General features: G+C 44.9%; 1 protein-coding gene across 3 annotated transcripts; it reads left to right on the top strand.

The window, feature by feature from the left end:
- The first annotated feature begins 1,102 nt into the window (after positions 1–1,102).
- On the top strand, positions 1,103–12,491 carry FAM3B (FAM3 metabolism regulating signaling molecule B). 3 transcript variants are annotated; one of them, XM_066571691.1, is made up of 8 exons: positions 1,103–1,174; positions 5,658–5,795; positions 6,542–6,665; positions 7,368–7,426; positions 8,881–8,931; positions 9,624–9,711; positions 10,440–10,572; positions 12,271–12,491. In XM_066571691.1, exons 1-8 carry the CDS (start codon positions 1,156–1,158, stop codon positions 12,358–12,360), a joined length of 702 nt encoding a protein of 233 aa, XP_066427788.1. In that variant the 5' UTR covers positions 1,103–1,155; the 3' UTR covers positions 12,361–12,491. The 3 variants fall into 3 exon arrangements, with proteins under 3 accessions (XP_066427788.1, XP_066427787.1, XP_066427786.1); XM_066571690.1 differs by lacking the exon at positions 1,103–1,174 and adding an exon at positions 1,231–1,904; XM_066571689.1 differs by lacking the exon at positions 1,103–1,174 and adding an exon at positions 1,231–1,913.
- Positions 12,492–27,814: the final 15,323 nt, after the last annotated feature.

The raw sequence follows: 27,814 nt of genomic DNA, 5'->3' as shown, positions 1-27,814 counted from the left end.
TTCTTCCTTCTTCTCCATGGGTTTGGGTGGCATTTTGTAATTGGGCAGAAAAGTCCCCATTGCAGCTCTTTGGGATCAGTTATTGGGTTAAAAGGGAAAATAATCCAGGTGTCAGCTCTTCATTGGAGAGTTTAGTCTTAAAAGTCCTTGTACCAAGAGATTGTTGCCATTTTGTGCCTTCTGATGAAAAGCTGCAGAACTCACAGCAGTGAGACTCTTTTACTGATAAGAAATAATGAACACCTCAGTGTGAACATGAAACACCATCTCAAGTGCCTTCAATCCAGACCCAGAGAAACCCACAACTGGTACCCCCACAGTTCTCTAAATGAAAATTAGTGACCCAGCTACCCCAGCAGGAAGGAAACCCCCAGGTGATGGTGCACAACACCTGGCACAGAAGAAAAGATGAGCCAAGGGTGGGCTGGAGCTTGTGTCATCCCAGAGCTGTGACAAGGGGGGGAAAAAGGAGGAGGGGTCTCCAATGCAAAAGCCCTGGGTTGGGTTCAACAGACTCAAAAAAAATTACTGGTTCACCTAGAGAATGGATCCAAACTCAAAGAGAGTAGGTTTAGGTTGGATATTAGGAAGAAATTCTTCCCTGTGAGGGTGGTGGGGCGCTGCCCCATCCCTGGAAGTGTCCAAAGCCTGAGTAACCTGATACAGGGGGATGTTCCCTGGCCATGGAAGTGGGGTTGGGAGCAGATGATCTGCAAGGACCCACAGCACAGAAGGGGAAGGAGGAGAGGAGAGGAGAGGAGAGGAGAGGAGAGGAGAGGAGAGGAGAGGAGAGGAGAGGAGAGGAGAGGAGAGGAGAGGAGAGGAGAGGAGAGGAGAGGAGAGGAGAGGAGAGGAGAGGAGAGGAGAGGAGAGGAGAGGAGAAAAGAAAAGAAAAGAAAAGAAAAGAAAAGAAAAGAAAAGAAAAGAAAAGAAGGAAATGAGTGGCATAGGTGCTCTCCTGTCCCGCGGGCCAGCTGGGTGTTCTCTCTCTGCGGAGAATAATTTAAAGTTGTTTAACGGGGCGGTGCGGCGCTTACAGGCAGCCGCTCCCCTTCCCGCTGTCTTCCCGGTGCTGGCAGGGGGAGGCTGCGAGAGGGACGACGAGGAGGAGGAGGAGGAGGAGGAAGAGGAAGAGGAAGAGGAAGAGGAGGAATAATGAAGCTGACCCGGCACTGTGAGTATGATGCACCCCGACGCCGCTCCGGGCGGGATGAAAGCCCCATAGCCAAGGGGAGGGGGCAAGAGCGCTGATGCCAGCTCAAAACCCAGCTCTTAGTCTGGAAAAAGTCATGCTCGAGTCTTAAATATATCCTCTTTTTTTTTTCGTTTTTTTTTCCTCTGTTCGAGCCCAGCTGCGTGCAGATGGGTGTGTATTAGCGAGGTGTGGCTGCGTGGGGGTTTGGAATCAGCTAAATACAGAATAACCCAGAATACTGGGCTTACATTTAGTGATTTAGTCGTTGCCAAGAGGCACCTGAGGGTCAAGGGAAATTGAGAGTTGCTGAAAGGTGGAAATGCTGACAGAGGACCTGCGGGAAGGGCGGGAAGCTCTCTCCAGGGAGAGGATATATTGGGATAGGGAGATATTAGGAGAGGAGATATTAGGATTTTTTGGGGAAGGGTTTTTCACCCAGAGGGTGGTTGGGCACTGAACAGCTCCCCATGGAAGAGAGGAGCACTGAAGGGTTTGAACAAGGCTGTCAGGCACAGGGTGGGATAGTTGGGATGTCCTGTACTGAGCCAGGAGTTGGACTGGATGATCCTTGTGGGTTTCTTTAAGCTCGGGATATTCTGTGATTCTGTCATCTTTTCCTTATGCTCTGCTGTTTTACATGTCCTGCCACACCTCCATCCTGACTGTCCTTCCTCCTGGCTTCTCTCTGCCACCTCCTCTGCCTGGCACCGTGAGTATTGTGAGTGTCCCTGCCTCATGACAGTGACAAGATGCAACTCTCAGGGAGCTCCTCCATGGCAGAAATGGAGTGAGGAAGGCACAGCAACACCTCTGCAGCTCAGTGTCCCCATGTTGCTCCTCGGTGCTCAGCAACCACTGCCTCCAATATCAACAAAAGTACAATCTGACTGTCCTGCATGTAGGCTGCACTTTGTGTTTTATTGTGCTTTAGGGTGCTCTTGATTATCTTAACTTTGTCTGAGCTTATGGCTTTGCTGTTAACTCTGTAGAAGTTTGCACAGTGGAGAAACCCAAAAATGAATGTATGTGTGCAGGATAAATAACCTCAGTAAACCTAAGAGAGCCAGCTGGACCCAGCAGTTTGGGTCAGTGAGGTCTCTTGGTGCCTTCTGAGTCCCAGAAAGCAAAACCAAAAGTTGGTTGGCAGTGAAAATATTCTGTGAGTTTTGAGAACCAGGTACAAACTATGCAGGAGAGTTGGGAAATGTAATCCTCGAGCCTTAAAAAGCATATTTCAAAAAATGCTTAAGAAGCTTGTGTTCTAAATAAAATACAGAATATATTCTAGGTTCACAGAACTATTCAGGTTGGGAAAAACCTCCAAGATCATCAAGTCCAGCCTTTGATCACCACTCTGTGAAATAGAGAGTAACACTGAGTGCCACATCCAGTTGTTTCTTTCACTCCTCCAGGGCTGGGCACTGCAAAGCTCCCTGGGCAGCCCCTGCCAAGGCCTGAGCTCCCTTTCCATGGGCAAATTGCTGCTGCTGTCCAAGCTGAGCCTGCCCTGGCCCAGCCTGAGGCCGTTCCCTCTGCTCCTGTCCCTGTTCCCTGGGAGCAGAGCCCGACCCCCCCGGCTGTGCCCTCCTGGCAGGGACTTGTGCAGAGCCACAAGGGCCCCTGAGCCTCCTTTGCTCCAGCCCCAGCCCCTGCCCAGCTCCCTCAGCCCCTCCTGGGGCTCCAGCCCCTTCCCCAGTTCCATTCTGGCACACTCCAGCCCCTCAATGCCTTTATTGTAGTGAGGAGCCCACAACTGGACACAGGACTCGAGGTGTGGCCTCACCAGTGCCCAATACAGGCAGGTCCTGCTCCTGTGGCCACCCTATTCCTGATCCAAGCCTCAGCCCATCGATCCAGCCTGTCCAGATCCCTCTGCAGAGCCTTCCTGCCCTCCAGCAGATCCACACTCCCACCCAACCTCGTGTTGTCTGCAAACTGAGTGTGCAGTTGATCCCTCGATCCCCTCACCCAGATCATCAATGAAGACATTGAACCTGAGCAGCCCCAGAATTGATCCTGGGGGACTCCACTCATGACTGGGTGTGGCACCATCCCCCAACACCCCCTGAGCAGACAATTCTTAACCCAGGCAAGATGCACCTGTCCAGGCCTGGGCTGCAGCTTTTCCAGGAGATGTGTGGGAGATGGGGTCAAAGGCTTTGCTGAAGTCCAGGCACACAACATCCACAGCCTTCCCCACATCCCCCAGGGGGATCAGAAAAGGAGATCAGGTTGGTCAGGCAGGACCTGCCTTCCCTAAACCCTTGCTGGTCCCTTGGTTATCATGTTTGTACCATGTGATCACACTCAGGATAATCTGCTCCATGATTTTCCCAGCCACCAGGGAACAACATCAGGCATGACAGCAGTCAGACTTTGTACTTCCTCTTCTATTTAGATAAAATGCTGCACTGTTGAGACTGTTTTGCAACAGAGTTGCTCCATAATAATGATGAAAAATAGTGCAAATACATTGTAAAGGTAAACATGCCAAGCTAACTGTGGAATGAGCAAAATAAAACCTGACTGGTGCTCTCACACATCTTTGCAATGCACCACGCCCCAACCTGTCCTCAAAAATAGTCACTGAAATCTCTCAATAAAATTGTCATTTTCACTTCATTCTTCCAGGGTTTTGTCTTTGAAACTTGTGACTTGGCCGCCTTTATGAATTAAATATATTTTGTGTATAAATCTGGTAAATATTTTTAATATTGAAAAAGAACTAAGGTTGGTGTCATTCTACTTGGTTCCAGCAGCTTCCTGGTTTGTGTGTGTGGACTTTGTCAGTGTTTATGTTCACATCACTGCACAAATGAAGTGTCAGAGTAATTTCAGTATTATTTTAGTGTGGGTTTGCACCACTGCTGGTGGTGGAGTGAGAGATTTCTCATGAGTAATACGTAGGGAAATTTATAATAGCTGAAGATCCATTACATTACTTTCTCAAACTTAATCCTTTGATGAAAACACAGCAAGTTTTCACAATATTTTCCCTGCAGTCACACAAATGTTTCTGCAATGTTTCATTGGGCTTTTTATTTTTAAAGCTGGGAGAATGCAGGAATAACCACGTGGAAAAATACAAAGAGTAGCTAGAGAGGAAAAAATCAGTCTTTATGGTGGATTATCAACAGAACCTATGTGAATAAATTCTGCTCTTATGGAAAATAAAAATCAAAGTTCCTTCTGGCATGAATAACCAGAGTAACAGAATTTTTTAGAATTTGGATGCAGACCAATTGGGCAGAATTCACAGGAGTGGCAGAACTTGCAAAACAGGACTTGAGGAGGACAAGTGAAAAATCTGGCCTTATTCTAGAGAAAGGGTAGGGCAGAAATCTTAATGTTTATAAAAGGCAGTTCAAAGAAGGAAAGGAGAGAATGATCTTATGAGTGTAAACAGTTATAAGGAAGGTTCAGACTGGATAATACAAGATATTTTCTAGAGAGCTGGAAAAGTAAACATACTGCATAGTTTTGGAAATTGGTCCTGTTGAACTCAGTTTTCAGGACTACAAAATGAATAATTTTCGCTTTTTCCACTTTAACAAACCCTTGTTTTCAAGGATGGTTCTTTGCAGATCCGGAAGTGACTCATACCTCTAAAACAACCTATTCCACTACTGCAGTGTGACATTTCCTAATTCAGCATCATAAATTAGTGGTGTGTTTCATCAGGAAAGCCATCAGCACTTCTGGTGTTGAGGAAAAGCAGATATTCAATAGGAGGATGAAGCCTTTCACAACAAGGGTGCTAAAACACTGGCACAGGTTATCCAGGGTGGTTGTGGCTGCCTCATCCCTGGAAATACCCAAGGGCAGGCTGGACAGGGCTCTGAGCAGCCTGATGCAGCTGAAGATTTCCCTGCTCATTGAAAGAAGGGCAAATTAGATTAATCAATTAGATTGAGGGTCCCTTCCAACGCAGATTATTCTGTGATTCTGTGAATGCAGTGAGAGCTCATTGTGTGAAAGGGATTGTTTGGGCTATGCTGTTTTTACCCAGCCTGTTAAAAACGTGGGTGCAGGGAATTCCCTGCTTGGTCAGTATTTAAAACCATTCCTGGAGTGTTTGCATGTCTCAAAAAATCAATAGTAACTGCAAAACACCTCTGTAGTAGTAGCACTTACTTTTCAGAGTCGAAATCCTACTAGGATTGAGTTAAACTTTACTTCTTTGAGGTATTATGGATGTGGATTGAAGAGAGTGATTGGGGGAATTTTCTGCTTGAAGATCAAGTTTTAGAAACAAAAGGGGTTGTCCTTGGAGACAGGAATGCACCAAATAATCTATTGCCACATCTCTGAAGGCTCTGGTTAGCACAGTGAATCAAACAAAAACCAGCCAGTTTGGGTAGCAGTGCCAGAAAAAAATAACAAGATTTTTTGTGTTGCTATGAAAACATTTTTATGGTTTTTGTTGGGTGGGTTTTTATCCTTTTTATTTTCCCCTTCACAGTTGTTCTGAGATTATTTGGATTCCTGTTGACATCCTCGGCCGCTTGGTATTTGGGATACTTTGTTGCTGCTCATGTACCCCAAAATACAGTATCTATTGCTGCACTTCAAGAGATTGGAAAGAAACCAGTGTTGAGGGGTATGTAGTATTTATTTCCTTTTTTTTTCTTTCTTATACTGTATCTGATATTGTATATTTATGTGCTAAATAACAAATGGCTTGTTAGCTAAGAAATCATTTGGTATGTGCTATTATAAGAATGAAGTTGACTGTAAAGTTAATTAAAGCAAAGCTAAACCTTTTCTTAGATGCTGTTTCTGAAGAAACATAATGTCAGCCTATTCTTGCAAATGTACAAAGGTAATTAGTTGAACCCTGATGTAAGAACAACTAATTTATTTGTGGCCAAAAGAGTGTAAAGCTCCAGCTTTATTTCTACTGCATGTAATTTATATTTATGATAAACAGCTGAACCACTAACTAAACTGTGTGAGTAAATTCTCATTATTTTTTAGCTCTACTCTGACCAGGTGGTTTACTGTGTATATTTTTGTCATTCTATGACTAAGTTATTATGTGAAAAAAGGGCTTAAAATAAGAATGATAACTATTCACTTCAAACTGTTGGTAGGAAACCTTCCTCCTGGTAGCCCTTGTTTCCTGTTATGTGGAATAGCAGATAATAATTACCTTATTTTCAATTATACCTATTTGGAAATCAGTGATAACCTCCAGCCCAAATCAACCTGTGATGAAGTTGCCACGATCCCAGGATTCTGTGTTCAGATGTTTGAGTTCAGCACGTTGACTTTAGAGGGTTCTTCCCATGTAGAAATTGTTCATGCAGCATCCAATAAAACATTTTTTCATCTTTGCTGTTGCAGCCCCAGCCCCCAGAAGGCAGAAGTGTGACCTCTGGGCCCCCTGCCCTCCTGGGAACTTCGCCTATCGCATCCTCAGTGGTGGTGGCAAACAGAGGAGGCCTAAAATTTGTTTTGAGGATGAGGAGTGAGTACCATTCTAACTTTACACCTAAGCCAGTGCTTTGTACTGTGAGCAAAGGTGTTTGGGTTTGGCTCAGTAGCAGCAACTGAGCTCCTACCAGGGGCTCCATTCTGGTGGAAAACTTCAGAATTTATCTGACAGTATTTAACTCTTCTTCTTCTGTCTTTTTTTTTTTTTAACCTAATCTCCAGTGATTTTCTTTGCTCTTCTACATAAGCTGCAGACAATTGTTAGTTTTCAGCAGAATTTTTAATTTTCATGGTGCAGGATAGAAGATTTACAGAATGCTGACTGCTCAGCACCTTCTGAAAGTCAGATTCTTTCACAGCTCTTCAAACTGGACAGGTGAAATAACTTCATAACCTTCAAAACCAGTGACCTTTGCTGCAGACATAATCCACAGAGACTACAGTCACAAAAACGCCTCATCTTGTTTGTTTTGGGTTTTTTTCCTCCTTTATCTTCCTGGCTGCAAATGTATGAGATATTTTCTTGATCTGGCACATTTTGAAAGAGTCATTGTTTAAGGAAACTGACTGATACACTGTGCAAGGTTTTCAAGCTCTTGTTTACAATAGAGTTTTGAATTTAATAACTGAAGAAAGCATAAGTATCAGAAAATTACTTAGCACTGGTAAACATAACTTTGCAGCAGAGTTGCTGGACAGGTGTCTTTTACTGATATTGTATTTATTTCAATTCCAGGTTTATAAATGAAGAGAATTACAAAGCTGGAAGTGGCATAATCATTGCCACTGTGAATTGTAAGTAAGAGAAAAAAATGTTAGAGAGACACATACTTTTGTACTGCAATAAATTACCAGTGTTCTTGGGGGGGATTGGATGTTTTGTTTTGTGGGGTTTTTTACCAGCTAGTATGGAAGGGAAAGGAAAATATTGCAAACCTGATTGACATTAATGTAAGAAAAACAAATCTGTGTGATAAAAACAGTCTTCTGGGTAAACAAAAGAGACATGTTCATAATCAATAGAGGAAAATAGAATAGAAAATGTGCACATAGATGTGGTGTATTTTATTAGACAAAAGATTTGTAGCACAGCAAGAATATCTGTGATCTCCAGCAGCAGGACTCAGCTTTCAGCTTCAGTCCTTGATAAATTATATCTGCTGCTCACTGATAAGGAGGAGGCAGGAACTGAGAGCTGCAGTTCTGCCTCAAGGTGTAGCCATGGTTCAAATTCCTTTTCCAGACTTGTTCAGGATACAGAAAGACAAACTTTAATTAATATTAAACTGCATTTGCTTACAGTAAAAGCCAATGGGAGCAGCAGGTGTGCTTTATTCTAAGTTTGGAGGCACCTAGATCCTAAATTTTGATTTAGTTGAATGGGAAGGGTGATGAAGTGCAACGTATTCAATAATGGGTCCAGGAAAAAATGAATGCCTAAATCTTGTGGAAGAGGGGATAAAAAGGGAGTCCACAGGCACAGTCAAGCTGGCTTTGATCACAAAACACTTATATTTGAATTTTTTTGTCTCACTATTGCTAAGCAAGGTCTTGACTTTGTCTAAACTTGTATGATTTTGCTGAGGATTAAATTAACCACTGACAAGAATCTGTTCCAAATTTTTCCCCAGTTACTGCCTTTTTTTCCAACAATCATAAAATCTTTCCTGGGTATAAAATACAAAAATGAGTTTAAAATGAAAGTAAGAGGAGAAATACTCATCTTGAATGCACAAGCAAGATGGTAGCAAATAGAAGCAGGTAAATCTGTTCATTATCCTGCACCAGTCTGTAGCAAAGCATATTTTTTTAAATGTCCACTATTTAGATCAGGCAAGATAATGACTGTTCTTAATAAGTGCATTATGGATGAAAGTTAAACATGTCAAACACTGCACAGAATAGAATTAAGTTCATTCAAATAGTCTTAACCTATTTTCCTATCTATGGCTGTGACTTACTGTAGAATATTTAGATATAAAAACATGGAAGCACACACCAGAAAATTATTTTTTTTAAATAAGAAATAAAATTTTTAGTCACATTTGATGATTCGGAGACTACATGAAACAAAATATTCTCCCCAAATCTTAAACTTGTTATTTCATATTTCTTCCAATTAAAGAACTGAAAAAAAGAAGCCAAATAACACTCAAAATTAGGGATGCCTAGATTTAGCTGAAAATTCTAGGTTTGCCTATTGAATAAAATAATATTTGCTCATATTGAGATTTTTTTTTTAATTACAGATAAAACAGGAAAACTCATGCTGATAAATTTTTTTGAAATGTGGGCAAGAGGTAAGGAAAAGAGTCTAACAAAGCTTTTGTTAGTGTTTCTGCCTTAAGAAAAGACAGATTCATGTAATTATCCTCCTCTTTCCTGTTTGACTTTGTATTCTCAACAGGGATCAGCTAGAAACAAACAGCTGCTGTGTTCATAAAATATGTTCTGGCCAGATATGATGACAAATTTTGCCTGAAAAGCTGAATTTCTTCTGTTGGTTGAGATAGTTAATGATCTTTTTTGTTAAATTATCTTGTTCTTTTCCCTTTTGTTTTTTTGTTTTGTCTCTTTCTTTGGTCTCCATTATTTCAGTCTGGTAGGAATAGCACTTAACCAGATATGATATCCAGATACTTCACTCAGCAAAATTCTTTTTCCTGCCATATCTTGTTCTATTTTAGTTATAAAATCATCATAGGAAATTTGCTTATCTGTCTCTTAACATCCTTCCACATAGCTGGAAAGATTATCTACTTTAAGAATAGCTTTTAACACATTTTCTATACTTCAAATGGCAAATTTCCTTACCTATTAGTGAGGAGAACCAGAATGCTCTGAGGCACTGGAAGGTGATTCCCTGACTCCTTAAAAATGCTGCTGACCATGGGTGCATGAGTAGGAATGTGATGTGTGTGCCAGGAATAACCAGCTGTGTTATTCTGGTTATTCTGTTATTCTAATCATGTGTGTTATTATGACTCCACAGACCACTCAAGGGAGATGATGGATTTCATCAGGAAAGCACCAGAAGGGACCCTCCTTCTGATGGCCACTCAGGATGATGGCAGCACAAGGTAGGAGGTTATGGAGCCTGAGGGGCAGAGAGGTGAAAAGCTGGAAAATTCATGTTGGGAATTGGTGTAAAGGAATGGTAAATTCCACTCTACACTCGGAGTTGTTCTCTCACTTCTTGTCTAAAAGTTTTAATTCCATGTCTTTTCCATGACTGCACACATCTGTGTGCTGGTGCTCCCTAGGATGGGTAGATATTATGTTGTTTAAAAGCACCCCAAAGAGCACTGCTGTTGCCTCTGGGTCACAACCTTCTTTACTCTGAAATGTCATTTATCCACACCTGCAATTATGATGTCTCTAGTTTTCATTCCTTCTGCTATCATAATCTGACTTTTCAGGTGCTTTTGAATCTTTGGGAGATTTTAGCTGAGTTCATGATATGGTAATTATCCAGGAAAATATTTAATCCATGTTTGATACCCTTGTCCGTATTTAGGAAGGACTGAAGCACCAGACAGTATTTGATATACATTTTCCTTTCTGCTATGCTGTTACAAACAGGTTGTATTAACATCAGTCACTTACTGAGAAGGAAAAAAAATTATAAATTCAATTCTCTCGATGAATTCAATGTCATGCTGCTACCACAGCTCTCAGGACTATTTAAATCTCATTTTTGCTTCTGCAGGCTTAATGCTGGATGTAAAGCCTGAATCAGCCATGATCTTCTTCATCATTTTTCACATCCTGAATTTTTAACACTCATTTTTTCACTACGTTTTCCTAGGTTGAAAGATGACGCCAAAAAATTAGTAGAAGAACTGGGAAGTAAAGAAATAAAGAATATTAAGTTCAGATCAAGCTGGGTTTTTATAGCAGCCAAAGGCTTCACGCTGCCAGATAATATCCAAAAAGAAAAGGTCAGATTTGTTTCATTTTCACTTTATATTTGTCTGTATATCCAAACCAAAACTTTGGGAATAACAGGTTGCAGGAGGACTAAAGATACTGTTTTTCACAGAGATTTCTGTTTGCATCTGTGCCCTTGCTGTGTTGAGTTTCTGTAAGCCCAGTGGTGCTCATCATGTGACTGAGGCAGACAGAAATGAGAAAATCCAACACAGAGTTCAGGTCCTTTGATGATACTGTGTCACTGTCATATTTCCTGACAAATCCCTTCGCCAAGATTTCTTCTCCCGGGAAGCTGAGAAGCCCCCAAGAAAAATGAAAATAATATTATCTCATTTGCTTCTCCTGTGTTTTGCTGCTTTGGAATGTGGTTGGAGATTGTTTATCCAACATGTGAATTGTTGTTACTTAATGACCAATCACTGTCCAGCTGTGTCAGGACTCTGGAGAGAGTCACAGGTTTTTCATTAGTACCTTGTTAAGCCTTCTGTCTGTATCCTTTCTCTATTCTTTAGTATGGTTTTAGTATAGCATTCTTTAATATAATATAAGTACCTAAAATAATAAATTAGCCTTCTAAGAACAGGAAGTCAACTTCTCAATTCCTCCTTCATCCTGGGGACCCTGAAAATACCACAATGCTGATTCCCTCCACAGCCATGTCAAAGTTCTACAGTGGGGCTCTTTTCCCAGAATATCACTGGATCACAGAATGGTCAGGCTGGAAGGGACCACAGGGGACAGCTGGTGCCACCTCCCTGCTCCAGCAGGGCCATCCCACAGCACAGGGCACAGGGCTGGGTCCAGATGGCTCTGGAATGTCCCCAGGAGGAGCCCCCAGAGCCCCTCTGGGCTCTGCTCAGGGCTGGGCACTGCCCAGGGCAGAAGTTGTGCCTCCTGTGCAGGGGAATTGCTGGGCTCAGGCCCTGCCCGTGGCTCTGGGGCCATTGCTGGGCCTGGAGCAGAGCCTGGGCCTGCTCTGACCTCTGCACACAGGGACAGACACAGGGACAGACACAGGGACAGCCAGGGACAGACACAGGGACAGACACAGGGCCAGACCCAGGGCCAGGCAGGGCCAGGCAGGGCTGAGGCCCCTCTCTCTCCCTGGGGCTCCTCTCCAGGCTGAGCAGCCCCAGCTCCCTCAGCCTTTCCTGGGCACGGAGCTGCTCCAGGCCCTTGCTCAGCTCCAGGAGCTCCTGGCCCTGCTGTGCTGAGGAGCCAGAGCTGGACACAGCAGCCAGAGGTGCCCCCAGGGCTGGGCACAGGGGCAGCATCAGCCCTGACCTGCTGGCAATGCCCATCCCAATGCACCCCAGGACACCATTGGCTTCTTTGGTCTCTGCTGGGCAGGGACAGCTCATTGTCCCCAGGTCCTTCTCCACAGAGCTTTTTCCCAGCAGGTTAGGGTCATCCCTAACTTGTGCTGGTGCAGAACATTTTTGCAATATTCTTCACATTTCAGAGCTTCTGCTGGACAAAGATAATCAGTTTACTGTATATCATGATAGCCATCTGTGAAATAAATAAAGCACTCTGTGTAAGAGAGAAACTGGCAGAAACTTCACCCATTATGTTAAGCAAGATGTGCAACATTCTCCTCAGCTTCCCAATCCTCCGTCATTATCCCCTCCTCTTGTATAAGGTTTGACAAACTGGTATATAAATAGAAAAAACTAGATACTGATTTTTTTTTTTAATTGTTACAGATAAACCACTCTGACCAGACAAAGAACAGATACAAAGGCTGGCCAGCTGAAATCCAAATAGAGGGCTGTATCCCAAGAAACCTGATCTGAAGAAATGCATACCTCATTAATAAAGACAATTCTATATTTTTATACCTATTACTGTAATGAATTGCCTCCAGAACTCAATAAGCATATGAACATCAATTGTACAACAAGTCAAATGCACAGTTTTTAAACTATCTTTGCTCTCTGTGGTTTTATTCTAATCTGAAAACAAACAGGGGTTTTGATAAGAAGTGAAAATAAAATAGTCTGGTTTGGAAATGCAATGTTCAGGAACTCAGTCATAAAATGCCAGGATTTTTGAAAGTGAGTATAGATTGTCATTAATATTTCTAGGGCTTTGGTTTTACTTGTTTCTTTTTCTTATATCTTTTCCTTTGGTTCCCTTTAAATACTAATACACAAACAGGACTTAGTCTAAATTGTAATCTAAAACCATTTGCAATAACAGCAAAGTACTTTGATGTCAGTTTATTAATAACATTTCTTCTGTTCAGAGAAAGTAAGGCAAGAGCAGGCACATTTGTTGAGCTGCTTTTAATGATGTTAGCAACACAGAACAGCAATGCTAACATGTAAAGATCCAGTTACTCGAATTATTTTGCCAAATTCAAGCCGCAAATCTACATAGTTTGATTTAATTTTTTTTCTTCCTTTAAGTTCAACTTACATTAAAAAATGTAGGAACTTCATGCGAACCTAAGGGTTGTTCATGTAAAATATAGAATCAAGCACATGATTGAAAGGAAGCTGTAGAAATGTTTATTCAATTTCCCTTTTTTTAAAGCGTAGCATGTGTCTGGACTGGTCTTAAGTGGTGTTTGTCCCCCTGTGGTTCAGACATCTCCCATATGGCTGATTCCATAATTTAAGTTGCTTCCTGCAGCATTCCACTGTTATTCTAATTATTCCCCAACCATATGGAATTAACCCAAAAGGGCCAAGCCAATTACATGGAGAATAACTCATCACTATTCTTTTTATATCATTCCATGATGTGTCTGATGATTGTCCTCATCTACTCCCTCCTGCCTAAACTGAACCCACCTGTTTTAATATTTCCTTACTTTTTTTTTTTTTATATTAAAACATTAGTTCTGTGGTTCCTGCTTGAAGCCCCTTTTGAAACTTCAAATGAAGCTTGAAAGCTTCAAATCTCCAACCGTGGCTGCTACTTGTAGCCACTGCTGTGCTCTCAGCAGCTTTCTGGTGGTGTGTCTCTCATCAATCCCTAAAGTTTCCTGCTACTGGTTTGCAAACTGCTCCATAGCCCAGGGACACTGCCAAAAAAACCATTTAAATTAGTCTGACTCAATTTGACTCTGGCAGACTCAGTGGTTGCTCCTTAGCACCTTGCTGCTGATGAGGTGGGTGCAAACTGAGCACTTCAATAGCTGTTTCAATGTTTTTCCACATTAAGTCATTCTTCTTAATTATAAGAATAATTTTTCGGGTGGTGCTTGTGTTTCTGGCAGGACATTTATTCCTTTGCATCATAATCACCCTTTGCTACATGCCTGAATTATAAAAATAACATAATTACAGTGCTAATGGCTGGCAGTCCTCAAGAGTGCCGAGCTCTGAGACAGCCCTCGAGCTCTGTGCAATCTGACAGCCACTGCCTCCTGCTCCAGGCCACAATTAATCTCACATCAATTACAATTAAATTTTACTTTCATTTCTGTTTAGCAGTTGCCATGAGGTACAACATTCTCAGCTTTACATTTGCTCTGCTCTTCACAATCTGTACAAGTGTTCCATTCTTTGCAATAGTAAAAGCTGCACCTCTTTCATTTGAATCAAAGATCAAATCACTCTGAGAACCTTTCACAGCATGAATTCCTGCAAAATGGTCTTTAACCCGTGGTGTTTCCACTTTTACAGAGATGAAGCTGAGTCACCCGGGCTCAACTGAAGTGTGTTGATAATCTGCAGTGCTCAATAGCCATATCAGCTTTGTTTTCATTTGTTCATGACATGGTATTTAAATATGGCAAGAGGACTTCCAAGTACTTTGACAACCCTCTGACCTGAAGAAATCATACAAAAGTGATCACTTGCCACTTTTTCGATCACTATTCAGATTAGCAGCAATCTTGCAGAGTTGGTTTGAAAGTGGGATTTTGACTTTGCACCCACAATTGAACCCTTTTAAAGGAACTGCCTGCTAGGAGAAAGTGAAAAGTTTTTTCATGGAATCCTAATTCTGAAAAATTAATCTGGGGGGAAAACAACAACTGCGGTGGTGGAGGTCGATGTTCTCCACGCCAGGTGGTGTTGCCAACCAGAAGGAGCAGGTAAGAAGTGATTTCCTGCATTCTCCTGAGCTGGGAAATTCTGGGAAATACTCCTGGGTGCTTATTACACACATGGGGTCACCACCATGCAGTAAGGTAAAAGCCTGCACAGCAATCCATCTTTTTCTAACCCCAGTAGGCAAATCCCATGGGAAGCCATGAGCTTTAGGCTGTGGCATTGCTCAGGGCGTGGGTTTGTGGATTTAGAAGTGGGATGGCACAGCAGGTGGTAGCAGTGGTTTCCCACATCCTCTGCATCTCTAGAAACACCCAACCTTCTGGTGTTTACCTGTTCTGGGCAGACGCTGGAAGCCACAGGCATGGCTGGATGTCACCTTGGGTGGACACCAGCAGCTTTGCCCCTATTGTGCCAGACCTTCCTTTCCTACACTTTGCCAGGGGCAGGCTCCCCTTTCAAATATCCCCAGAAGAGCACTCCACACACAGAGGTCCCTCGTACGAGGGAAAGGTTCAGAGCTCCCCTGCCCGGCTGCGGGCTGGGCGGGGCAGGGGAAGCCACGCGGCCAGTTGAGGTGAGCCGGGGCCCTGGACAGAAGGGAGGGGAAGGCCCCTGCAGGATGGAAGGGTGGAGGAGCACTGAGAGGCATTGGGCAGCCCCCCCCACCCAGGAGAGACAGAGAGAGAGCCTGTGCTTGTGCTTGGCCAGCCGAGAAGGAGAAGGGGGGGCGGCGAGAAGGTGCCTGGCTGGACAGACAGAGCCTCAGATTTTTAACCCTTTTCTTGGATGATGGAAACCTTACAAATGCTAATCCTCCTGGAGCTGAATGAGAAGAGAGATCTAGATAAGAGGAAATGGGCCACGAGAGAAATAGAGAAGAACTCAGGTGGAAGAGATGATGGAGTAGCTTATGCTGGACTCTTTGTGTGTAGCCATGGACAGAGCCATGTTTCCTTGTGATACAGGGACTACATTCTAGGGGGAGGCAATGCCTCAGGACCAAGAGGGTTCAGTGTGGGTACCCCTCAGCCCCAGGGGGTGAAAAATATGGGGGGGACAGGTGTCCCAAAGTTGAGACTGTGCTTTTTTGGAGTGAGACGAAGCATCCTTAAAAGTCGACCCTAGAAGCAGCTCTGGTCCGTGTTCAGTGGTGAGAGCGCTGGACATGAAAGGAAGAGGTCCCCATTGGCACAAGAAGGACTCCTTCTCCTCTTGATGAACTGAGGATTGAGTATTCTGAAGGGTGGTGCCAGACTGAGAGTCGATGATTTGAGGGATGTATTGTATTGCGAATTTGGTGAGGAGGAGGAGGAGATGTATTTCTGAAGTTTTCATTTTCCTTGTGTGTTCCTTTTCTTTTTTTCTTCCCTTTTCCTTGTAGTTTAGTTAATAATTTTTTTTTTTTTTTCCTAAGTGGGAGCCTGCTTTGCTTATTCCTGGTCACATCTCACAGCAGAAACCAGGGAGAGGGTATTCTCATGGGGGCACTGGCATTGTGCCAGTGTCAAACCATGACAGTAATCTACAATGCTTTAGATCATATATTACATAATAGATTATCTTTAAATATTAAAAATATTTCTTATTTCTAGATATTATTTATGGACATTATAAAGATTAAATAATATACTATATTTACATTTGTATTTTAAAATAATATTCTGGTTTTCTATGTATTAAATAATAATTTAATATTTTTCTTATTATTAACTAATATCAATTCGCAATAACTTACTGATACCTTAATATTAACATATTAATATTTTTCTATTGGCTAGAAGATTGCCCCACTTTTTATGCTAACTAGTCTTCCCCTGTGCTCAGTCTGTCTCTTCTTTTTTCTCACTGGGTTTCTGGGGTCACTGGGCCAGGAGTTGGTGGTTGCCATGCTCCCGTGCCAGAAGTATCTTTTCCCCAGCTGGAGCTGATTTCAGCACAGTTGCTGAGTTGGGTTTATGAGTTTTGTCCTTATCTGGGAGGTTGTGCCAAATGTCCTTGTGGCTGTCACTCTGCATCCTTGGTGTCCCCTCTGAGCAGGAGCTCCTTCTCCCCGGGCTTTGTGCACCTGCCCTTGGCTCTGACATGGCTGGTGCCTCTCAAGCCCTAAGCCTCAGCCAGGCCATTCTCCCGACAAGGAGCTGATGTCCCTGAGCCCTGGACATCACAGGCAGCCCGTGTGACACCGGGCAGGCTCTGGGCCTGCGGGGCCGGGCCTGGCGCTGGCAGCGGGCACTGATTGTCCGGCTGTGCCCTCAGGCAGGGCCAGCGGAGCAGCGCCCGCAGCGCCCGCCTGAAGCGGGACGGGCGTTTCTTGGGGGGAGCCGGCTGCTCCCTGAGGGCCTGGGCTCCCGCCTGGGAAAAGCACAAAAAAGCAGCTGAGCTGGGCAGGCACTGGGCTCTCTGTCCCTGCCTCCTGCTCCTCAGGAGAAGCTGCTGTGCTCTGAGGAGGCCCTGGGCTGCCAGGTGGGGAGGCGAGGCCCAGAGCAGCACTTGGGGCACGGCTCGGCTGCCCCACGCTCAACCCAGGCCTCGAGGGACAGGCACTGGGAGCCCGTCTGCTGCAAAAACTCCCAGCCTTTGCTCCCTGTCTTCTTCTTCACTCAGCTCAAAGAAGTTCAGTTTGTGCCATGTCCTTCTCCTGCAGCAAGGGCTTGACCCCATTGCTCCATTGCTGTGGATGCTCACATATTCCCAACTGTCCTGAGCAAGCTCTTTGTCACCATCATTGTCCCAGCTGGACTGAACAGAGGGTCTGCTGCCTCCCAGTCGGACGGTTCTGAGGAGCTGCCGACTGCTCCTTGGGACAGCCCCTGCTCCTTGCATTCTTCCCGATAGAAAATTCTTGGTAGCTAAGGGCTTCTCCCTGCTCTGCTCCTGCTCTCCTCATCCCAGCTGGAGAGTTCTCCATAGAACATCTCCTTGGGAGAGCTCTCACTCAAGAGACTCTTCCCAGTCAGAAGTCTTTTGGCAGCTCCTAACATCTCCCCATTGGGAAAGCTCATGATCCATGTCAGATTCCCGCTCTTCCTCCACGCTGACAAAGGCTCCCTCCCTTCAGTCAGGGGCAGGACTGAGCCACCCACTGCCCTCACCAAGTGCCCGCAGAGGGCCTGGTGTTCGGCCAGCTGGGCTGGGAGTGTGGCTGGGAGATGGGGTTCACTTTGTCCTCTTCCATCTCTGCTGTGCTTTAGTGCACAGGGGTCCTGGGAGCTGCTTCCTCCTGAGGGCGGCTCTCCTGGGACCGGGCACCCCAGGGCACACCAAGCACCTGTGTCACCAATGGCCACCCAGCACCCCTTCAACAGCCACTGGAACTGGCTTGGAGCAGCCCTGGCCTTGGGCACTTGTCACCCATGATGTGCCCAGGCCCCTGTGAGGCTTTGGACACAGTCCCACACGACAGCCCCAGCCCCACCCTGCAGAGCCCTGGCTCTGGAGGCTCCTCAGGGCACAGCCACTGGCCAGATGGACACAGCCAGGGAGCTGTGGGCAGTGGCTCCATGTCCAGCTGCAGGGCTGGGATGAGGGGCGTCCCTCAGGGCTCTGCCTTGGCCCTAGGGCTCTTGCATGGCTTCCCCAATGACACAGACATCAGATCCAGCTGACCCTCAGCACGTTTCAAGGGATGGGAAGCTGAACAGGGCAGGGGCACCACGGAAGGAGGGGACGAGGGACAAGCTTGACAACTGGGACGACGAGAACCTCACGAAGTTCAACAAGGCCTGTGGCAGCGGGGGCGAGCCCCGCGCGGGATGGAGAAGGAGGCTCAGGTTTCAGGGCAATGGCGCCAAGGCCACTCCCGCTCTGCCCCGTCTCTGCGGTGCCCCGGGGACAGACCCGGGGCCAGGCTCGGTCCCAGCTGCCACAAGGGCGCTGCCAAGGGCCCCTTGCCCCGGCCCCCCCATCGGGGGCAGCCACCATACACTCCGGCCCCTTGTCCCGGCCCCCATCTCGAGCAGGGCCACCCAGAGTTGGTTGTGCAGGACCACGTCCACGCTGATGGCTTTTGAACATCTCCTTGGGCTCTACAACCTCTTTGAGCAACCCATTCCAGTGGCTGCTGACCCTCCAAATGAAAAGTTGCTTTTCCTCCTGCTCAGAAGGAACCTCTTGTGTTTCAGTTTGTCGTTGGGTCTTGTTCTGTCTCTGTAGCACCAGTGCCAAGAGCCTGGCTCTGTCCTGTTGGCACCTTCCCTTCAGACATTTCTATACCCTCATCAAATTCCCCTGCAGACTTCTGTAGCCTCTTCCCCCCAGTTCCCTCAGCCTTTCTTCCTCTCAGAGATGCTCCAGCCTGTGAATCCTTTTCATGGCCTTTCAGTGGCCCCTCTCCAGTGGAGACACAACACTTCAGGAGTGGCCTCACCATTGCTGAGGAGAGGAGAGGGCAAGGATTCCTTCCCTCAGCCTGCCAGTAGCACTCCCTCTAATACAGTCCAGGCTGCCCTTAGCCTTCTCTACTGGAAAATGTTGTCGCCTCATATGAAATTTCCTGTCAGCCAAGACCCCTAAGTCTTTCCACAAAGCTCCTTTGCAGCCAGCTTCTCCCAGCATGTGCCAGTGCCTGCAATTGTTCCTGCCTGGGTGCAGGACTTGGCACTTTGTCACACAGAACTTTGCCATGTTTCTGTCAGCCCATTTCTGCAGCCCTGTCCACATCCTTCAGAATGGCAACACAGCCCTCTGGGGTGTCAGCCACACCTCCCAGTTTTGTGTCACCAGCAAACTCAATACAGGCATGCTCTGCCCCACCATCCAGAACCGGCAGAATGGGACAAGAAGATTGCTGCCAAGGATGGGCAAAAAGGGGGACTTTCCTTAGGGAGAGTGGGGCAGGGAAGGCATTTTGGGGTGACAGAGACACATTTGGGTGACAAGGTCCCAAAGCCACATGGGCTCCCAGAGCAGACAGCAAAGGCTTCTTGGCTGGACATTCTCAAGCACATTCCCAGCTCAAAGCAGAGGCAAGAAGAAAAGGGAAGCGAGGAGCTGACAGAATCCCAGCAGCTGGAAGGGACCCTGGGCAGGTGTTACAAACCCATGAGGGAGAGAAGGCTCTGCCCAAATGCAAGTGCAAAGGAGACCATATGAGGACAACATACGGATTTTATTTAACATGGATTTTATTTACCAAGAAAGGGGAGGTAGAGAGATAGAAAGAAACAGGAAAGTGGTCTCAGAAACAGAGCATCAGTTGGAACTAGATGATCTTTAAGGCCCTTCCACTGACAACCATTAAATCTTGATCTAGACAGAGAAGGCCAAATACTCACTGTATCAACAGTACTGTTTATTGAGATGAGCTACAAAAATAAATCAGAACAGTAAATCAGTCCTCCCTCCCTGTGCTGCAGGAGCTTATGTGTTAAAAGCAAAATCCCCTTTCACAGATGAATGAAAAACAAATGTTCACCTCCCCTTCACAGGTCATTGCTGTGTGCCTCATCACGAGTCTGCCTTTTATCCTCTTAAGACACACCCCATGGTTGCAGTTGTCCAATATTAAATATCAGGGAATCTGACATTTATTGTGGTACTTGCATTCTCCTGACATGGAGGATTTCCTGATCAAGCTTTTCATTTCCTTCACTTACAACTCATCATATATGTGCATGTGCAAATACATTATGGTCAGACCTGGTTTAGGAACTGGTTGCTCAGTCTGACAGACAGGATTAGGGGACACAGCTACAGCTCCTGCACAAATAAACAATTGGTGATTATTAATGATATGTAAAATGTCTGGAGCACAGTGTCTGCCAGAACTCCCTGCATCCCTGTGCACTTCAACTACAGCACTGGCCTGACTGAGAGCAGCTCTGCCAATAATCAGTAACTGATTCAGAGCAATCTGTCCTTTACTGAGTCCCACTTCTCATAGGATGAACTGAGAGGGCTTTTTTGTGTCATTTCAGGGAATGGGCCAGGATCACAGAAAGTTCATGGTTCCCTATCACAAACTCCATGTCTATGTAGAACTCCAGCTGATGGCAGCTGAGAACCCTCTGCAGAGGAAGGGCTGAGGGATGGTCAGACTCCAATGCTTTGATAACCTTGTTCTGGGAGAGGACTTCCCTAAATACCCAGGGGAACTTCAAGAAAGTGAATTTCCCAGCTCTCCCCTTCTGGATTATGTGACATTCCCATCAGACAGGACCCCAGTCCAGTGGTGCACTCCTCTGATCCCTTGCCTAACAATCCCACAGTCCCACAGACCAAAAAAAGGAGATTTTATTTTGCTGTTGTTATCTTAAAGCTTTCATAGCACTATACTAAAACTGAGGGCTCAAGAGTTACCTAAGATATAGTTTCCCACAGTTTTTATTGCAGGGCACCTCAACAGGAATGCAACACATCCCTTATCTATCTGGGCTAGCTCTAAATCCATTAAGGATGCAATAAAACTAAGGAAAGGAAGGCTTCCTCTCCCTGCTCATAAGTACTCCTTTTTTATGGATATATATATATCACTACAACCATAATTTTCTAATGATGCTGATACTGATGTCTAATACCCCAGGGATTTCCCACAGAGGAATTTGCATTTAGAGTTTTACAAGGTTTGTTTTACATAAATGTAATTTAGCCAGAAAACATCAGTGAAACATGCATGTGATCAGTCAGGGATCACTGTTTTCCTTGGAAAAAGACTGTTTCTGAAGTTCTTGAACATTTATAAGGCATAACTGGTGCAATTGAGATGTGGCCCTGCAAATTTCATGATGCTGTTATCCAATATTTATTCCCAAGATGACATGGCTTGCTTGTGGACTTGGCAGCTCAACCCCAGGTTTCCCATAGCAGTCTCAGGCATTTGGATCCTTAAAGCAGTTTATTTCCCTGGCTGGTGCCACAAGTGCCTGTGACTTTTGAGGGGCAAAGAGTCAGTGTAGGGTCTTGCCTGGGGCTCCCAGCCCCCAGAGTCAACCTGCAGCTCCTGCAGCTGCACCTGAGCCACCTGCACTGATTGTATTCCTCAACTCCGTGCTGTGGGGAAAGCATTTTCCTTCTCTCACAGTCCACTGCTTGGTGTCTGCACCTCTCTTTGTGTTTTGCTGCAGTGAAGTGAATGTGTCAGTGAGATACTGATGTATTTCACAGCAAAGAGTGAGCATTAATTAAGTCCACAGCCTGTTTTCTAGTATGGCATAGGAGGGAGAATTCAAATTGTAAGTGCTTAGCAATGGTAATTCCAGACCAAGGAATGATTGGGTGTGGAAGATATGAGGACAGGAAAGGGTTACCCTGGCTGGAGGTGGGGATGCCAGAGCCAGGGCTGCTGCCTGTGAGGGAGTGAGGTTCCACTGGCTGATGAGATAAGAAATGCTGCAGCATTTTAGTGGCGGTGGTGCAATGGGAGCACTCAGGGCCCACCTTTGGGTAGCAGAGCTGGTGCTGGGGGCTGGACCATGGGGATGAGGGGCCCTATGCCAATGCTCACACAATGGATACCAGGGCAAATGTAAAGAATCAGCCCATACCACATCTTTGCACTGTCCTTGTAAAACCACTTATGGCAGCAGGACTCTGCTCTGGACATTGTTCATTAAATCTCTTTGCTTTTAAGCACAAACATGTGCTTAATTCACCTTGAGGGATACAAAAATCCCCCACCACTGTTCTGCCAGATCTTTTGCTACCATTTAATTTCCTGTTGACAGTAGTAATTTACATGAATTGAAGAACTCATCTCTGTAATTTTTAATGTAACAAGACTAAAGAGACAGACAGGAAGGTCATGCAAAGCCAGTTGCACCTGAGCAGTTCATGAACAAACACACTACATGCTGTGCTTTAGGTTTCAGACTCTCCCTGTCCCACCCAAATTGTAATATTTTAATGCTAAGCAGCTGTGAGGAACTGCCTTTATTTGCCTTATCTGTAACAGATAACACTCTTCTATTTCATTATCAGAAACTAAGGAAGTAGAAAAATGGTTAGAGAAAAATATCACTAATTGTAAATGTCCCGATGGCAACTGTTTAAATACCATAATCATAATGATCATTAACAGATTTCAGTACCCCTTGAACAAATAGATTTAATATTCTAGATAACAAGGTTTTAATTCTTGTTATGAAGATTGAAGAAATGGTCCTTGTCTGTGAGGGGGGATATTTTTCTTCATTTTTTCCTCTTCCCCTTTTTTGATAGCTTCTGCTCATTGGGGTTATTTAATTTTGGGAATCTTGTTGTGTGGAGTTTGCTTTGGAGAAGTGTCTAATCCATTGCACAGTTAAAGCTCTTTTTTCTTTTTTGATACATCAGTTTTTGCTTCTGATTACCTTGGAATTCAGAGACAGAAAAATACTTCACCTTATCAGCTGTTGGTGGGTTAGACTCCTTGCTGCTTCTCAGCAAATCTTCACTCATTTATTCAGTGAAGTTTGTACTGTCCCTCTACAATAGGAAATGTCATCATTTTCTAAAGAGATAAAAAAATGCAACATGTAATTGAAAACAAACTCAGGAGCATGGACAACAACAAAGAGGGAGTTCAGATGTCATTTCCTAGACTGACTTCAGACTGCCTTGCTCTAGACACTCTTTTTAAGCTACTTCTGGGTGAGGAGTGGAGATTTTCATCCTGTAAAAGATAAAAACCCTAGGTCAAGATTCAGTGTCCAGACAGGCAAAATGGCTTTGGCAAACACACCAGCACAGACAGTTTCTGAACAGAGCCAACAGTTACAGCATTTTCAGATGAACATCATTGCTCTGGTTGATGAATCCAGCTCTGGCCAAAAGTAACCAGCCTGGGAATTCATATGAGATTGGGACTAGCTACAGGACTCTCCATAAATATTTATGAGAAATAAGGAAATATTTTGTATAAAGTAGAAAGCAAATTTGGATCTCTATGTTTAAAAGTTGAAGCCAAGTTTCTACCTCATTAGCTTTGTATATTTACTAAAACCTCTGAAAAAGCATCAGCTGGAACCACAGTCTCTTCCATGACTCTCAAGCAGAACATCTGAATTTCACTTTGCTTTACCCACTAGCACAATCACTTCTGATGACCACAAAATTTGCAGTAAAGGAGCCCAAGAAAATCCACGTGTTCCCCAAACTATCCTGTTTCTATGAATTAAACCACTGCTCAACACTCAAATGCAGGAAACACTTCTGTCCACCAGAGAAGCCACTGCAGTCCTCACACACCAACCCTGGGGGTGACAGCTGGGCCTGCTCCCTTTCCTTCCTGCAGATTCCCCCTGGTGATCAGGGGTCAGGGTCTCCAGGATGATGAGCTCCATGTGCCTGGCTCCAGGGTGGGGTGGACACTTCCAAGTGGGGGGAACTGTGCAAGGATCACGGGGGGAAGAGAGAAGGCGGGGCAGAAAGGAGGGCAGACAGATGGAAGGAAGGAAGGATCCCTGTAGCAAAAACAGGAGAGATACTGTCACAGTCTGAACCACCTCCTCTGCCCAGAAAGCTTGAAGTCTAACAAATCACAGAATCACAGAATCAATTAGGTTGGAAAAGACCTCCAAGACTGAGTACAGCCTTTGACCACACACCACAGTATCAACTGAACCATGGCACTGAGTGCCACATGCAGTTATTTCTTGAACACCACCATCACCCCCTTTCAATGCTTAACAACCCTTTCAGTGAAGAAATTCTTCGTGGTGTTCCACCTGAACCTCCCTGTCTGCCCTGTGCAGTCTGAGCCACCCCTCTGCCCAGAAAGCTCGGTGCATAACAAATGTGCAGGAAAGCTGGAAGGAGGGAAAGCCCCCAGGCAGTGAGTAGACAACAGGAACTACAGGTCTCTGCACACAGCTGAAAAGGACACAACTCTCTAGGCAAGGGTAGGAAGGACCTGAGACTGCAGAAAACCCATAGAAAACCCATTATTTGGATATATATGGGTTGGGTTACCCTGGTATTAGTGATGTCAGCAGCTCCCACTGCTTCAAGTAATTTGGATCTCTCAAATTTCAGGTATTTTTGTCCTGGAAAAAGATCCCCCTTAAAACAATATCCAATATAAGGCAATCAGGCCTCATCAGACCCCACACAGACAAATTGCACTCTTGGCTCCCTCTCTGTGACTGACACAAAGCCACACAGTGATGGCCACTCACATGAACAAACACTGGTTTCATCCCACTCTTCACATTCTTCAGGATTGCCCCTCTCTTTGTAAGGATGAAACCTGGATGCCAAACACTGTGACCCCAACTTCAGCCAAGTCCAAGAGCAGACAAATACACCTGAGACATTTGCAGGAAGAGATGAAAGTGTTCATACACAGCAAATCACACAATTCCCTATAGCTCATCCCTTACTAGAGAAGAACAAGGCTCAGGAACTAAAGAGAATGGCTCTGGTTTAAGTGTCTGTCTCTCTGCTCTGTACCATGGAGAGCATTCCACCCACTGCTGTTGTATTTTTCAGACCCTTTCATGCACACACACTCCCCCCTCAAGAATGCACCCTCCCCCAGTTATTTTTTTATATTTTCTCTCTGACCTTTCCATTCCTCTGTTTATTTTAAAGCCTTTCAAATCACCTCCCACTCCTTCCCACCTCATGGGCTGCTTTTTTGTCTCCACCATCTTGTGCTGAAGCAGCTTTGCACTGGAACTGTAAAGCTCCTCCAGGTAGTAACTCACTCATCTATCACCCCCACAGTGGGATGGGGAGGAGAATCACTAAAAAACCCTCTGGGCTGGGATCAGAACAGTTGAGTAATTGGAACAAGTAAAATATTATCAAAATAATTTGTAATTGATTTTTTTTTAAATAAAGCCGAAGTGATGCACAGTACAGTTGCTCACCACCCATTGATTGATGCCCAGCCTGTCCCTGCTCAGCAATAGGACCCCTCTGGCTAACTGTACCCATTTAAACCCTGAGCATGGCATTCCCTGGTGTGGATTATCCTTTTGGCCATTCCAGCTCATCTCCCTCCTGGATTTTTGAGCTTCTCCTCACTAGCAGAGCACAGGAAACTGAAATGTCCTTGACTGAGGGTAAACAGTAGTTAGCAACAACAAAACATCTGTGTAGTATCAACATTATTGTCCAAAACACAGCCCTGCACCAGCTACCAGGAGGAAAATCAACTCTGTCCCAGGCACAGCCAGGACACTGGGGAGGGGATGGGGCTGGAGCAGCCCCCCAGCACCTCTGGCTGAGGGAGTGGCACTGGGCTCTGTGCAGAGATGAACGGGGGGGAATAAGAGACATTAGGAAGGAACTGAAACATGGGGGGGACATCCAACCAGATATGAAGAAGGAAAAAAAAAAAAGTCATTAGTCAATCATTTGAATGAATTTCATTCTGTGAAATTTCCATACCTGAGGGTTTACAAGACTCACTGGGATAATGCCCAAGACAGCACAGTCTGAATCACTTTGATTTATAAGGTTTGACTATACAACATCCAGTATAATATCTGAATAATTTTATGATTAAGGATTTTTCCTAGTGGTATAAGTCACAGAATGATCCTGGCAACTTTTCCTGGTGGTTTATGTCGCAGAATGATCCTGCCAACTAGTGCATTTACACTGTACTTTGATTTCTTTTTAAATTATAATGTGAAATGGCTTTGACAAATGCTTGGTCATTCATCTTTTGCATCATGCCCTATTCTTCTCTTCATTAAAATTATTTCAGAACATACTCTGTGCTCTCAAATTTGAATGAAATTCTGCTTAGTCTATTTTAAACTTCTCTGTTGTGTTGTGTTAATCTGTAGAACTGTATGCCAGTGAAAGAAGCTGTTATAAATCATTACATAAATATGAAAACTCTTTTCAATGCCTTACACTAAAACATTTCCCACTAAGGGGTCAAGTTTTTATTTTGCAGCTTCAGGAGAAAATAGGAGAACCAAACTCTTGACATGTGGAGAAAGGAGAACCCTGATTTCACTGTTCACAGCAAGTGATGCTGCTCAGAGTTCTCCTTTTTTGCTACATAGTCCTGTGATTAAACAAAACCAAACTGATCACAGAACAAAGGCACTGCTGAAAATTCATAAGCTAATCACTAGTATTGATGTACATCTCCCAGATAGATCAGTTATGGTTTAACGTCTTAAAATGTAATTGCAGCAGCTCAGCTCTAGAAAACAAAGAACAGAAGACAGAAATTTAAAATAATACATCAACTGAAACCAGGCATTTCTGGTGGATAGCAGAGCCAGACATTCAGTAATAACTCACTGCAAGGGTCTGCTAAATAAAGTTACAATTCTGATCGTTGGGGTAATGGGAAAATGAGTTTCACAGCCATTCTTACAACCTGCAGAATGCACAGCTAAGAGACACTAAATTAACTCATGAGTTTCTGTATGCCAGGATGTCTTGGGTTGGAAAAGCAAGATGTGCCTGGGGGTGGCTATCACCATCTGTCAGAGCTGGGGCAGTTCTCTGCTGTTCATGGGGCAGTTTTTTCTTTCTCTCTCCCACAGCCAATCCTCCCTCCAGGAGATCTCTGCTGTCCATGGCCACTGAGTGTCCCTGCAGGGATGATCCAATCCCATCATCCCATGGGGAGATGCTGCGCCCAGGGGAGGAGCCAAGCATTCCTACCTGGATCCAATCTGAGGTGCTGGGACAGCACAGCAGCCTTTGCCCAGTGCATTGCCAGAGGAGCAGCTTCTGCTGCCCTGCATTGCCAGAGGGAGCCCAGGCCCATCTCCAGCAGCCCTGGAGCTGCAGAGGAAAACTCCCCCCTTGTGCAGGATCCCTGCTCCAGCAGAGCCACAGCTGGCACTGCAGGAGGGCTGAGCCCCCATGGGATGGGGCTGTGCCACCCCCTGACACACAGGCTGTCAGTTCCTATTCTGACTCTGGCAGTATTGTTTTGTATTACTGCATTTTTATTTTATTTTTATTTTACCCTAATAAAGAACTGTTATTCCTACTCGCATATCTTTGCCTGAGAGCCCCGTAATTTCAAAATTATAGTAATTCAGAGGGAGGGCATTTACATTTTCCATTTCAGGGGAGGCTCCTGCCTTCCTTAGCAGACACCAAAGCAGAATTGTGCCCAATGTCAAAGCAGACACTTGGTCATTTCAAACCAAGACACAGGATGTGTACTCTGAAAGTTAAATGCTTGAAATCCTTTTTCAGAAACCTCTATGTATCCCACAATAAAAGGCATGGAAGGCTTGAATCTGTTTAATAATGAACCTGAGAATGACATCCTGAATGCTGCTTGGAGACGGTCACTCTGAATCAGACACCAGCAAAGAAGCCTCGTTCTCAGCAGTTTAGA

This window comes from Molothrus aeneus, chromosome 2 (genome assembly GCF_037042795.1).
Source record: "Molothrus aeneus isolate 106 chromosome 2, BPBGC_Maene_1.0, whole genome shotgun sequence".
In the NCBI taxonomy this organism is placed as follows: Eukaryota; Metazoa; Chordata; class Aves; order Passeriformes; family Icteridae; genus Molothrus; species Molothrus aeneus.
This window is presented reverse-complemented; position numbering and strand designations above follow the sequence as displayed.

What these genes read in the sequence shown, in the direction of transcription:
- FAM3B (XM_066571689.1), top strand. Translation starts at nt 1,757, where the DNA reads ATGATCCTTGTGGGTTTCTTTAAGCTCGGGATATTCTGTGATTCTGTC. An exon ending in TTTTGAAATGTGGGCAAGAG is followed by an intron (nt 8,932 to 9,623) that starts GTAAGGAAAAGA and finishes ATGACTCCACAG; the next exon opens with ACCACTCAAGGGAGATGATG. An exon ending in ATAATATCCAAAAAGAAAAG is followed by an intron (nt 10,573 to 12,270) that starts GTCAGATTTGTT and finishes TAATTGTTACAG; the next exon opens with ATAAACCACTCTGACCAGAC.